Source organism: Ostrea edulis, chromosome 4 (genome assembly GCF_947568905.1).
Source record: "Ostrea edulis chromosome 4, xbOstEdul1.1, whole genome shotgun sequence".
NCBI lineage: Eukaryota > Metazoa > Mollusca > Bivalvia > Ostreida > Ostreidae > Ostrea > Ostrea edulis.
Genome location: NC_079167.1, coordinates 25,998,947 through 26,012,933, shown reverse-complemented (window position 1 = coordinate 26,012,933; position 13,987 = coordinate 25,998,947). Strand labels below are relative to the sequence as shown.

The following is a 13,987-nucleotide window of genomic DNA, read 5'->3' as shown; positions in this document are numbered from 1 at the left end:
ACCAGAATTACTGTATCATCGTTAATCTAACGAAAATTGAATGTGGATTCCATTGGGTTTCACGCCAAGTCATCTATTAATAAGACTCAAATGAATGGTGGGGCTTATAATCCCCCTATCATTTTTTTATACAGAAGATCGAAAAATGAAGAAATCATTTAAACCTCTGCTGAAGCGATAATGAATTATAAACACATAATTGTTTAAATCTTCGCCGTAATGATATTAAATCAAAGACATTCAATGATAAAATTCATCAAAAATATCCATTCAAAGGATACCAGAGCTGTTTGTGTCGTGATTTTCAAAGAGCTTCATCTAACAACTCAACATGTCTGGTTATATTTGATATTTTTTCGAATTACAGAGGGTTACAGTGCAGTGTGTCGTGATTACAGATTATATATCTACACACGTAATCTTCCATTATGTCAACGTGAACATTAAGTATCGGGGCAGCAATGTAGGAATTGGATTTAACAATGGAACTCTTGTAAGAAATCCATACTCCCTAAGTCCTAGTACACATCAAATGAGCACCCATATCGGGAATACAGGTAAAATCACAGTTATACTTCACATGTAATTAATTTTGACCGAATTTTTGTCAAATGCAGACCCTTAATAATACATAAAGACATAGGATGTCCCCCAAAATGTTATAGATTTCGTAAAACTATATCCAGATATTTTAATATTGCTAAAAACCCGTATTTACCACAAATATGTCCGATGAAACCGCCTTTATTTTTGCATTATTAACAAATTTTCCCTAGAAAAACACACCTATCAATTAAAAGCCTTCAGAAGCGTGTTTTATTGGTGCATGTATCAATGACCGATTTACATTCTTATTTGATCAAATGATGGAAACTCTCTCGTAAACACAACAAAATCCTACTTTATTTGATGTGTCTAAAATCTTCCATTTTATGACTTTAATACACAAGTAAACTTATCTCGATTTAAAAGAAATCTGAATCAAAAGAACTTGAACGGATGTGATCTGATCTGACTTATACAACTGCAAGTGTCATGATTTTGACCTCTTATGACTTTGATGAAAATAACCATTAAATCTCCATCACAAAGCAAAGACAGCAAAACGGTGTATATTTTCTATATTTTTCTTCCGTTCTTTGAAATTGTCTACAACAGTTTGAAAAATATTTACGTTCTTTTTCTTTAAAGGATTGCTTGGACTTTGGTTCTACACAGTGACCCAGGGTGAGTTCTCAATTGCAAATATTACAACAATCATGCAGTACATTAGAAGTTATTAATGTAACACGTTTCAATAATCAAGTAAATTTAGAGATATCAAAAGAACATAAAGAGAAAAGGTCAATCACACCGTTGATAACATTTTCTCAATAACGATTTTAAATTTCAAAAAGTGGCTCATAGACTTGGTGACGTCACCAGTCTACACACAGTAAAACAACGCCTAATGTGCACAACTGCAATTTACTGTTGTGTCTTTTAAAGTATTTCCTCCTCTTTTCCTGGACATCTAGGGAGTCTGTCAACTGCCTGCTTTGTTGTAATGATTACACAATATAGAATTCATGGTCCCACGGTTCAGGCCTATTGAAATGGGGCTAATTATGTCAAATATTGTGGATACATTTTTGAAAATCTTTACTCACAGACTGGGTAGGAGGCGAACTGTGTAAAATAATATAAATAACAACTAGTCCTCTACTATACCTGTAAAAGTTATATCCCCGGTAACGGTTCATGACCCAAAATGGAGATCATATTTTCATAAAACGAATATTCATTGATTCATTCTACAGGGTCAGGATAAGTTGGTCATATATTGAAATTATATTACACAATTGAACATTTTTGTCAGTTTGAGAAACTCATAACGTTATAAAGGGAACAAAGTGCGTATATTCGCAAACGTTTCACGTTATAACGCTTATATTATCGAAAGTTTTGCGTTATTACGCGATAGTTAGGCGTTTATTGACAAAAGTTACGCGTTATAACGCAAGTTACGAAAATGAGCTCATTGGGATTTTATATAGTTGTGTCTGGACTTCTTAAATTAAAAAGTCGGTGAATTCGGGGTAGTATTTTTAGTGCAATTTCCACAGCTCCCTTACATGGGTACATTGGTATTTATGTTGTAGGATATGTCGTCGGTGATTGGTCATACGGTATTTCTATATTTATTTCTGGAATTTTCAGGCGGAAATGAATGCGCCCCGGGACCTTGTCAACATGGTGGGGTTTGTGAGGATTTGTACGGAGATTTTCGTTGTCACTGCTCCGATGCTTTTACAGGGAAACGATGTCAAACAGGTGACGTTATGTTGGTACCTCAGTTTGTTGGATTCTGAGTGTAATGTAAATGCTCGCAATGTTCATATTAATACTTCATGTATCTACAGACAATAAAAACAAGATTTATGTATGTTTGGGATGATGAAAATGAGAAAGGTACTCCCTACAAATGATACATTTTAAAAACTAAAAATGATACATTTTAAAAAGTAAAAGATTAAACAAAAAACAATCTCCATATGATTATGTAATCGAAATTGATATATTTGGCAGATGTTGATGAGTGCGTTACATCGGCGCCATGTCTTAATGGTGGTAGTTGCGTCAACAACCATGGCTCTTTTACATGCATCTGTTTATCAGGATGGACGGGATCGAAGTGTGAACAGGGTGAGTAATATTCATAGATGTGTTGATACTATCTACAGACAATAAAAACAAGTTTTTCGTATGTTTTCAATGATGAAAGTATGAATTCTATTACCTACACAAATGTATTTTAAAAACTATACCCCAAGTGTCAACAACCGTGACTCATTTAATAAACAACTATGTGTGCATGGTGCGTGATGTTCATAAATCGAAATTGGGCATTGCTAAAGTGCGGAACATACATGTTTATAATTCCAATCATAGCCTAATTGTTTCCAACATATTAGCATCCTGTTAAATGATTAAGGCGCAAAGTTGTTATATGGCGGTCATTAGACGGGACGTATTAAGTTATGATGCTGTCCATGTGTCTGTCTGTCTGTCCCTCCGTCCGAGGTCATATTTTCCAGAGTTTTTTCCGTAACGGATGCATATACGACATTGAAATTTTATAACAATTTGTCCCTCAGGAAACGCAAGAGTAAGTTTGAAACTTAGCTGGATTGGTGCACCTTGACCTACTTTAGGGCTATAAGTAGGTCAAAGTTTTCCGGACTATTTTGTGACAGATATAGATATTGTCATGCAATTTAGTTATAAGCTTCCTCTCGGAGGAATACAAATTCAGTTTGCATTTCAACTGGATTGGTCCGTCCGTCCGTGACTTACATTAGGACTAATTAAAGTAGGTTAAATAGTTTCCTGAGCTTTTTCCATTAAGGATACATATATTGCCCTGAAATTTAGCCACAGGCTTCCTTTTGGGAGAATACAAGTTCACTTGGATTAGTCCGTACTTAACCTACTTTTGGGCTAAAAGTATGTCAAACGATTTCCGGGTTTTTTCATTACACATACAGATATTGCTCTGAAACTTAAGTCACATTTTTCCTCTCAAAGGAATAAAAGTTCAGATTGCATTTCACTTGAATTGGTCTGTCTGTCTATCTGCGTGTCAGTCCAAGGTAATGTTTTCCTGACTTTCGTAACGGTAGCATATATGGCGTTGAAATTTGATAACATTTTCTTCCTCAAGAAGCTAAAGGATGACTTGCATTTCAGCTAGATTGGTGCACCATGGCATACTTTAGGGATAGAAGTAGGTCAAACAGATTTCCAGATTTTTTTCGGCATGGTCGCAGATATTGCCCTGTAGTTTTGTCATAACCTTCCTCTCAGAGAAATTTATAATCAGTTCACATTTCAACTTATTTTGTGCACCGTGACCTATTTTAGGGCTAAAAATAGATCAAATGATTTCCTGGACCTTTTCGCATCATAAATACAGATATTGCACTGACATTTTGTCACAATCTCCCTCTCAAGAGAAATAAATAATCAGTATAAAATGGCAGATGGATTGCTTCACCATGACCCACTTTAAGGTTTTTCTATTCAGAATGTGTGTTGTATCAATTCAGAGTTCATAATATTTTTTCAGGTTTAATTTTACCATTCGACAGGCGTATATTGTACTGTTGTCGGTACTCTTGTTGATGTGTGCTTTTTCCTTTAAACAGAAACACCCATGAGACAGTATCCTACAACCGAGAATAGCTGGCATATTTTTATATTTGCCATTACAACTTTCATTTTGAAAATTGTGTTATGTCATTATATTCAGATGTTGGAATTTATAAACAGTGGACGAATAATTTCTAAACATACTTCCAATTTTCCAGATTGGGCAAAAGAAGAGGTCTCTGTAACAGGTAATCAAAGACAGTGTACTCTTCCCTGCAATACATTTCCCTTGCTGGGATTTCTAGAAAAAAATATCCATTTTGAGTTTTCTTTTATTTCAACAGTGAAATGCAATTACAAAACCAACCTGTTATCTTTTATACGGAATAGTGTATTAACTCGATCCAAAGGTTTCTTCCTGTCATACAGTCCAGATGGTATCTAAGGTTTCCGAACGAAGAATTAATAATTTGGAAAGAAAACTTGTTCAGATGGTATCATTTCGCAAATTCTATGGTCGTTATAACGATCTAGTTCGTCAATACAACCTCACATTGGGTCAAATGCTGTCTGACGTGTTTCATACCGATTGTTAAGCCGTTCTTGGCACACCAATTTTGACTGCGGATAACTCCGTTTACCTGATCAGGATATAGGGCTCACGACGGGTGTGACCGGTCAACAGGGGATGCTTACTCCTCCTAGGCACCTGATCCCACCTCTGGTGTGTCCAGGGGTCCGTGTTTGCCCAACTATCTATTTTGTATTGCTTGTAGGAGTTATGAGATTGATCACTGTTCGTTATCTTCAACTTGCATCTAAGGTTTCCGAACGAAGAATTAATAATTTGGAAAGAAAACTTGATTGCACTTAAAATGATTAGGCCAAAAGAGAATATAAATCTAAGAAGAAAATAAGAAAAACAGATTTATTTTAAATTATAATTATATTCAATTTGAACGTCGCAATGTTTTGTGTAATTCGTAATTAGCCATTCTAGAAATACTGTGGAATCATTAGAATTCGTGGTGGCTCAATTTTCGTGGGATTCGTGGGTACCCCTCACCCACGAATTTACATCCTCAACAAATAAAGACATTCCAGAGTTATCTTTCTTACAAACATATAAATCCACGAAATTAAGTCCCCACGAACCCATAAAAATTCAACAATCCACGAAAATTGTCCCCACGAATTTAAATGATTCTACAGTACATTTGTTTTCTCTGTTGCAGGTATTCGCCAATATCCTATCGAGGGAAACACTCTAACGGGTGACGACCAGTCAACGTCCATCACTGTTTCGCTTGGAATACCAATAGGAAATGACACTTTTCATAGAGTTTATGTACGTTATCACAACAAAATTTTAAGAATACACGACGTGTTAATTAGTTATGAGGAATTCAAAACTAATTAATTTCATTTTAGCTGAGCACAAATGGACTCGTAACATTCAACGAGCCAAGCACTGCACATCAACCTGCACTCGACTCGTCCTATCCGTTTTTGGCTCCCTTCTGGTCTGACCTTTATCCTTTAGGAAATGAAGAGGGCAGATTGTACTACAATGTCTACACAGCCGCGTCAGAGCTTCGTAAAGCATCTACCGATGTACAAAGGTTTAGCAGATTTACTTCCTTCCAAGCCGAATGGGTGTTGGTGGCAACATGGAATAACACGAAGTTTCCTTCTACTTCTGATGTCAGTTTTACTCCTATGTGGTTTGAAAGCTTACTAGTACATCTTAAAACTTAACGATCCAGAAGGTCTTCTGACCTTTGTTCTGTTTAAAGTTTGTTCGTCTTTGTCATCTTTATCTCATTTTTTTTGTTTTTTCATCTACGCCTTCTTTTCATAACTTATAGGCCAGTATTGAATCGGAAAACAATACTGGAAAAAGCTTTCAGAATAGAATAATATGGACGGGTTTAGTAATTTGGGATGTACTGTAGAATGTTGGTTGTATGGAAAAATCTCAATATCACGATGTTCTTTTCACCTCAAATTATGATAAAAGTTTGCTGGTATAGGGTATGTTTGTGTTCATTCAATTTGTAGGTTAAGAGGCATAGATTAGGAGGGGGACAAACTGGATGTAAGATGACTTTCATGCAAATAATTACGTAGCAGAGCAATGGAAAATTCGGAAATTACTGTACGTTTATGGGTGACGGAAGTATCGACCGAAACATTGGACGGAAAACTGCATCAATACACGTGTGCACCAATTCATACGTTTTCTGTTCAATTGCTGATCTACCCACCAAATGTTTTAGGATGCCTTCAACTCATCATTTCAATATATCAACAAGGTTTCATCTATTAATAATTCGTAATTTGATTCGATATAATTCATTGAACTCAAATTAAAAGTAGTCACATCTCCTTCATACTTGGATATCTTATTGAATATGGATGTTAACAGCAAATAACAACTCAACTTTAGGACAAAGATGTCTTCAGCTCTCCATCGTCATTTTCCATATTTATGTCGCAATATTCATTATCACTTTCTTACGCTGTTTATTCCTCTCAGTCGATTCGAAGCGCAAGACCATGTTATGCGTAAAATCAGTTTTTAAATCGAAGCAGGCTACAAATAAATTGATGTTTCGGGTGTTTCAACAGTCCCGTTTAAAGTCGACATTTCGCAAATTATATAGTTACATTACATTAATTAAGGAAATTAGATAGATAAAGAACAGTGACTAATCTCAAAATTCCTATAAAGAATACAAATTAAGATTAGGGTAAACATGGGGTGGGCATCTTTTGAAAACGTAGTTTTCCGTAATCTTCATTATGTAAATTTCGTTGCCTTCTTCAACGTTTTTATGGAAGCAAAAAATAGTAATGGGATAGTTATTTTTCTACCAAGTCGACCCCTAATTCCACTTTTGCACGCGATGTCACTGGTTATCAACTATATTACTAGCATTTCATTAGAACACAACTTTTCTCAAATCAACATCAAAACGTATGACTTTTCAACACTCCACACGACCATTCCTCACGATAAATTAAACACTATACTTTTTGACATAGACAGTTGATTCTTCCACACAATTACTTTTTTAAACACCACTCTGATTGCACGCACAAGTATTCTGAACTTGAAATAAAAATATGTTAGAGTTCCTCGTTGACAATATCTTCGTGCTCTTTGGTGATCAGGTCTTCCAACAATCTCTTGGAATTCCCATGGGCACTAATTGTGCTCTTTTGTTAGCTGACCTGTTTTTATGTTCATATAAAACAGAATTTATTCCTAAACTTCTACGCGAGAAGAAAAATATCTTACTGTGTCCTTCAATTTAACATATATCGACGACGTTTTTATCTATCAACAATGTTAATTTTCATTCATATGTCGATTTGATATTTCCCTGTGAACTCGAAATGAAAGACACCACAGAGTCATTCACGAAAATAGATATTTATGGCAAACTAACAACTCAACTTTATGTTAAACGGAATGATTGCAGCTTCTCCATCATCAACTTCCCATATTGATGTAGCAATGTTCCATTATCACCTGTATATGGTGTTTATATCTCTCAACTGATTCGATAAACTAGAGTTTGTTCGGTGTATGATCAGTTTTTTAATCGAGGCAGGCTACTGCCAAACAATTTGATGGAGCAGGGGTTTCAACAGTCTCGTTTAAAGTCAGCATTTCGCAAAATCTATGGTCGTTATAACTACCTATCATTGGGTCAAATGCTGTCTCACTTGTTTCATACCGATTGTTAGGCCTTTTTCATGGTCCTCTAATTTGGACTACGGACAACTAGGTATAACTGATCAAGATATGGAGCTCACGGCAGGTGTGAGCGGTCGACAGGGGATGCTTACTCCTCCTAGGCACCTGATCCCGCCTCTGTTTTGTCGAATGGTCCGTGTTTTCCCAACTATTTATTTTGCATTGGTTATGGGAGTTATGTGATTGATCACTGTTCGTTATCTCCACCTTTGATTTGGTACTTTTATTTTTTTCTAATTCGGAACTGTAGAATACACACTTTCACGATTCTTGTTTATTTTATCACATTAAAGCTGCCATGAATTAATAAATGATTTAATAAATATCTCTCTCTCTCTCTCTCTCTCACACACACACACACACACACACACACACACACACACACACATCCCATACACTCGTACAGTGTTGTATATGCAAATTGTATCTGTATCAACAATTTATATACCTAAATGATTTCCTGGTTTATAAATCTGCAATGACCAGTAAATCATACGGTATAAGGATTCATACACAATACATTATACTTTGATACCTCCCCTGATTGAAGATAGCTGATCGGCACGGGCTAAGTGTGTCGCAGTCTGTACAATGAAGAATGGTATTTACGGTTGGAATACAAATGGAGCTTATCGTTTTGTTTCATGGATTATGCAAATAAAGGGAGTTTTACTACTGCTTAGAGTATTTTCTACAAGTGTACACGTACTTTACAGGTATTACGAGTAGACCCAGGTAAATAGTCGTCCGCATTCGATGCGTTTTCATTGCGAGCATACATGCCATGTGCATAAGTACAGTAGTATTTATGTATTTGCATTTTGCTTGAAGTAAGTGTAAATGGTATATATTTTTTTATACCCTTTGCTTATTCCATTTTATCAATAGATAATAGATGAAATATTTCTCCTCGTTTTTGTATGGTTTTGACATATTTACTGCAAATGTACGTACATTCACGTAAAGAAAAGGCATTCTATATTTATTTACCCAAAGCTTTTAGAATGATTTACTACTATACGATATGTTTATTGTAATTTTGAGCACTGCGTGGTGTTCCAAAACGTGATTTCATTTTTTCATGATGTCCTATAAAGTGCATACAATTAACACCAATATCATTATTTTATAATTTCTATCAATTTGGATCGGGATCGTTACTTTTTTCTCTCATTTGAATATAGTGATATAATCTAAAATTTGGTAATTTCGTTACAATTTCTTTTTAATACATATTTCTTCGAGATATATATATATATATATATATATATATATATATATATATATACAAAGCACTAAAATGACCAACGACACGAACAACCAGATTGTCAAAGTTTCGGGACGACCCGTCCCTTCTTCAGGACAAACGAAAAGAATTACATAATGTGGCCAATATCAACAGAGAATAATAACAAAAACTACATATAAATACATCTAGCTCTACAACTACACTAATCTACAAACGTATTTACAACGCAGACTACACACACACACACACACACACACACACACACACACACACACACACACATATATATATATATATATATATATATATAATAATATATATATATATATATATATATATATATATATATATATATATATATATATATATATATAATATATATATATATCTTTTTTAACTGACATATATTTTGAAGATTTTATCCATAGATTAAAAAAATAAAGCTTTCAATTTTCATAAATATTTTTTCTAAAAAATTAAAACGTTTATATTTGAGATATGTATTATTAGATATTCATAGCATGCACCAAATCATAGTGAAATTTGGACTCTAGAATATTTTATTTGCAAATTAAACACCTATTTCATCATTCCGGGAAAAATCAGAAAAAAGTCATAGAAAATAATTGGGAGCTTGTATCACTCTGATGATGGTGAAACCATACTTCATAAGATGTGTTTTAACGAGCCACTAAATAAAACCTTCATGTAATGAGCTACGATACAGCTACGTACCTTAAGATTTTTAGAATCTTTGATTTGATTTACACCACTTCTGACATGTGTCTGTATATCTTTACTTGTTCTGGGAAGCGTTCACAAAAATTCTTTTGAGTTTTTTTTTTATTTCGAAACTATAAAAGACGAGGGCTGTTCGATATGTAATGTGTATTGTACAACAGCGCGATAACGCTTGATGATACTCTTAAATAGCTGTATTCAATATCTTTTTAACGGTATAAACACGCGCCTTCAGCTCCACATAGTTTTAAACTTATAGTCATTTCAATAGAGCCAGTCGTTGACCACTGTTGTAAAAATGGTTGGGAAACGGGTTGAGAATATTGAAGAAATTAGAGCTTATCTAAAAGTTCGAACAAAACTCGGTCATTTGGTAATGCAGATGTGTGCTGAATTGGAGAAAGTGTATGGATCTGATATACCCATATCAAGATAACTCGATAAGGTATCTGATGAGACAGTTCGTAGGCGGAGAAAGAAATTTCTGACTGGCATAGAGTCCCTCAAAGATGCTGCAAAATATTGCAGACCTGTGACTGTAACAGGCATGACAAATGTCTCAAAAGTCAGGGAAATGATTAAAAGTGATTACGGATACACGATTCGTGATATTGCCGAAGCTGTTGGCATATCGCTATCGCATTTCATTTTGAAGCGTATTTTGAAATTACAAAAGATTTCTGTCAGATGGATACTGCATATATTGACAGATGACGAAAACGGTTACGAGTACAAACCGCTAAGCAATTACTTAAAATGTTTCCTAAATTCAATCAAAGACAATTTGCAAACATTGCTACTGGCGACGAAACATGGGTTCACTATTTGGAACCAGTAAGAAAAATTGGAAACAAAATATGGCTAACTAAACACGGTCTGTAGTTGCCAAAAGAACAATAAACACAAAGAAGGTTCTTTATTGTATATTCTTCTCATGTGATGGTATAACCGTACAAATTCCGGTGCCGAAGGACAAAAGTCTTACAGGTCGGTATTACCGAGATGTTATACTAAAAAAGCTCAAAAAATATTATCATAAACGACACCGTGTCAGGATTTAGGCATGTTCGTCTACCTCATGATAATGCTCCATCACATACATCTGAGCTTGTGAAGCAATTTTTGAAGTCGGAGAAGGTTACCATCTTGTCACACCCACCATACTCTCCAAATCTAGCCCCACGCAACTTTTTCTTTTTTCCAAAACTTGAAAAAGTTCTTATCTGGTCGTCGTTACAAGTCCTGACAAGCCCCTAGTTCAGACATCAGTCAGTGCCTCAGAGGTCTACCTAAATCAGCGTACCGTGACGCATTTCAGAAATGCATTCAGACATTGAAATTATGCATTTCAAACCGCGGAGATTACTTCGAAGGGATGTAATGTTCATTTCACTATTTGAGTCGAATGCTTTTGAGATATCGTACAATACACATAACATATCGAAATACCCTCGTATATTGATTGCTTAAATATAAATATTTCTTTTTTAATTATGGTCTAAGTACCATGTACGGAAACACTTATATAATCAGAATAAATCGTTCATCTTGGGTTCACCGTGCATTCATATTCACCGTTTGCTCAACGTTCACTTAGCGCTCGCGTTTGCGCTCGCTCTCTGTTCAGCTTTTACCAAGTTGCGTTCAGAGGTCTCATACCGTTTACTCAGCGTTTGTATACCGTTCGAATGGAACCGTAAAACGTTTCAGGAACTGTAATAGATATTCGGTAGCCGTAGGATTCATCGGGAGATATCACAAGCAGTCGTGCCATCAATCGTTTAGTATTACAATAAATGGTATGTTCTGGTAACAGCTATAGGATCCCAAAACTGTGCACGGTGGTTGGTGCGACCTTTTACGACTGGTAGTACGACTTGTCTGCTATCGCCATAGGTCGACAGTTTTGAACATGAACACATGCCTTGCTGCGATTGATTTTGCTTATACGATCATCTAATAAGTATACCATTAATTGTGCGGTTTTTCTCTGCGATTTGTTGGTGATCCCTGACATCTCCAGTCGTAACTGGATAAGTTCGGTGTGACTGGGGCGTTTCCATCCCAATCGAAAATATTTCCCTCCTATTGAGACGGTACTACCTGTATATGAAGTACCAAATATTTTGACAAATGCCTGGTGTTTATGGCTGTGTCAGTAAGGATTCTTTATCATGCCAACACTTACTGTGACCTTGGTCTTTATGTCATATTAAAACACCCGTGACTTTCATTTCAAATGGCAGGCGCCTGAAAAGGTAAAAAGCACTACCTATGTTAAACGTCTTAGCTTTGAAACAGCGCCGGATCTAGAATCACAAAAGGTTTTCCCAGGTTTGCGATGATTAATATAAAACCATAAATAATACTTTATTTAGATATTTTTTTTTTTAGAAACTATACCCAGCTGTGGTATGGCGTTACACATTTTGAAAATAGTGTGACATAAATTTCCAGTTGAAGCAATTATAATTTTCAGCCAACCAGAATTACGGTATCATCGTCAACCTAACGAAACTTGAGAGAATGTGGATTTCATTGGGTCTCACGCCGATTTATCTATCAATAATTAGGCTGGAAGATTGTTACCTTACTCGAATGAGTCAAGTGGGCTACATGTATAATAACCCCATCAACATTTACCACAAGACTTAAAGATGTAGAAATTATTTAAACCTTCGCTGTTTAAGTAATAAATTATAGACATGCAATGGTAGAATTTATTAAAAGTATGTTTACAAAGGACACAAGAGCTGTTTCTATAGTGATTTTCAAAGAACTTCACTAAACAATTGAACATCTCTAGTCACATGTGATATTTAGATTTCAAATTACAGAGGATTACTGTGCAGTGTGTCGTGGTGACAGATTATTTATCTACACATATAATCTTCCATTACATCAACGTGGACATTACGTATCGGGGCAAGAATGTAGGAATTGGATTTAACAATGGAACTCTTGTAACAAACCCATACTCCCTAACACCTGGTACATATCAGATGAGCACCCATATCGGGAATACAGGTAAAACCAGTTATACTTATCATGTAATTCAATTTCAGTTCGCTTAAAACTCCGTAAGGACATTCGATATCACCCAAAATGTTAATAGTGTAAAACTTATACGGTACCAATTTTGATGCACCAGATGCGCATTTCGACAAATAATGTCTCTTCAGTGATGCTCAACCGAAATGTTTGAAATCCGAAATAACTATGAAGCTTAAGAGCTAAATATAGCCAAAAACAGCGTGCCAAAAAAGTGGAGCCAAATTCGTCCAAGGATAAGAGCTATGCATGAGGGAGATAATCCTTAATAGATATTGTAAAACTATCGTCCACTTCTCCTTCATAATTTGATATTTTATTGAAAGTAGATATTAACGGCAAACTAACAACTCAACTTTATAATAAACGGGATGATTTCAGCTTCTCCATCGTCAACGTCCCATATTTATGTAGCAATATTCCATTATCACCTGCGTAGGGCGTTTACATCTCTCAACTGATTCGATACGAAGAGCTTGTTCTGCGTATGGTCAGTTTTTTAAATCAAGGCAAGCTACTGACAAACAAGTTGATGGTACAAGGGTTTTTATCAGTCTCGTTTAAAGTCAGCATTTCGCAAATTCAATGGTCGTTATAACGATCTTGTTTGCCAATACAACCTATCAATGGATCAATGCTGTCTGATGTGTTTCATACCGATTGTTAGACCGATCTGGGCACGCTGATTTTGACTACGGATAACTCCGTTTACCTGATCAAGATATTGGGCTCACGGGGGGTGTGACAAATTGACAAGGGGATGCTTACTCCTCCCAGGCACCTGGTCTACCTCTAGTGTGTCCAGGGGTCCGTGTTTTCGCAACTCTCTAATTTGTATTGCTTACAGGAGTTCTGAAATTGATCACTGTTAGTTATCTTCACCTTTCATACAGATGGTTTAATATTGCTAAAAACCCATATTTACCACACAATTTTCCTATGAAACCGTCTTTTTATTTACATTATTCATAAATATTTACCTTCAAAAGCTTTTGGCGTATTTCATGTATTAACGATTTAAATTGTTGTTTGATCAAATAATAGAACAT

At 35.4% G+C, this 13,987-nt stretch overlaps 1 protein-coding gene across 1 annotated transcript in view; it reads left to right on the top strand.

Moving 5' to 3' along the window:
- The window catches only part of LOC125671829 (uncharacterized), a 76,176-nt gene that overhangs the window by 36,523 nt on the left and 25,666 nt on the right, over positions 1-13,987 (top strand). The window contains exons 12-19 of the mRNA XM_048907768.2: positions 368-557; positions 1,192-1,227; positions 2,200-2,313; positions 2,569-2,685; positions 4,350-4,379; positions 5,367-5,479; positions 5,563-5,835; positions 12,725-12,914. Coding sequence (XP_048763725.2) covers positions 368-557; positions 1,192-1,227; positions 2,200-2,313; positions 2,569-2,685; positions 4,350-4,379; positions 5,367-5,479; positions 5,563-5,835; positions 12,725-12,914 — 1,063 coding nt within the window. The remainder of the gene's footprint in view (positions 1-367; positions 558-1,191; positions 1,228-2,199; positions 2,314-2,568; positions 2,686-4,349; positions 4,380-5,366; positions 5,480-5,562; positions 5,836-12,724; positions 12,915-13,987) is intronic.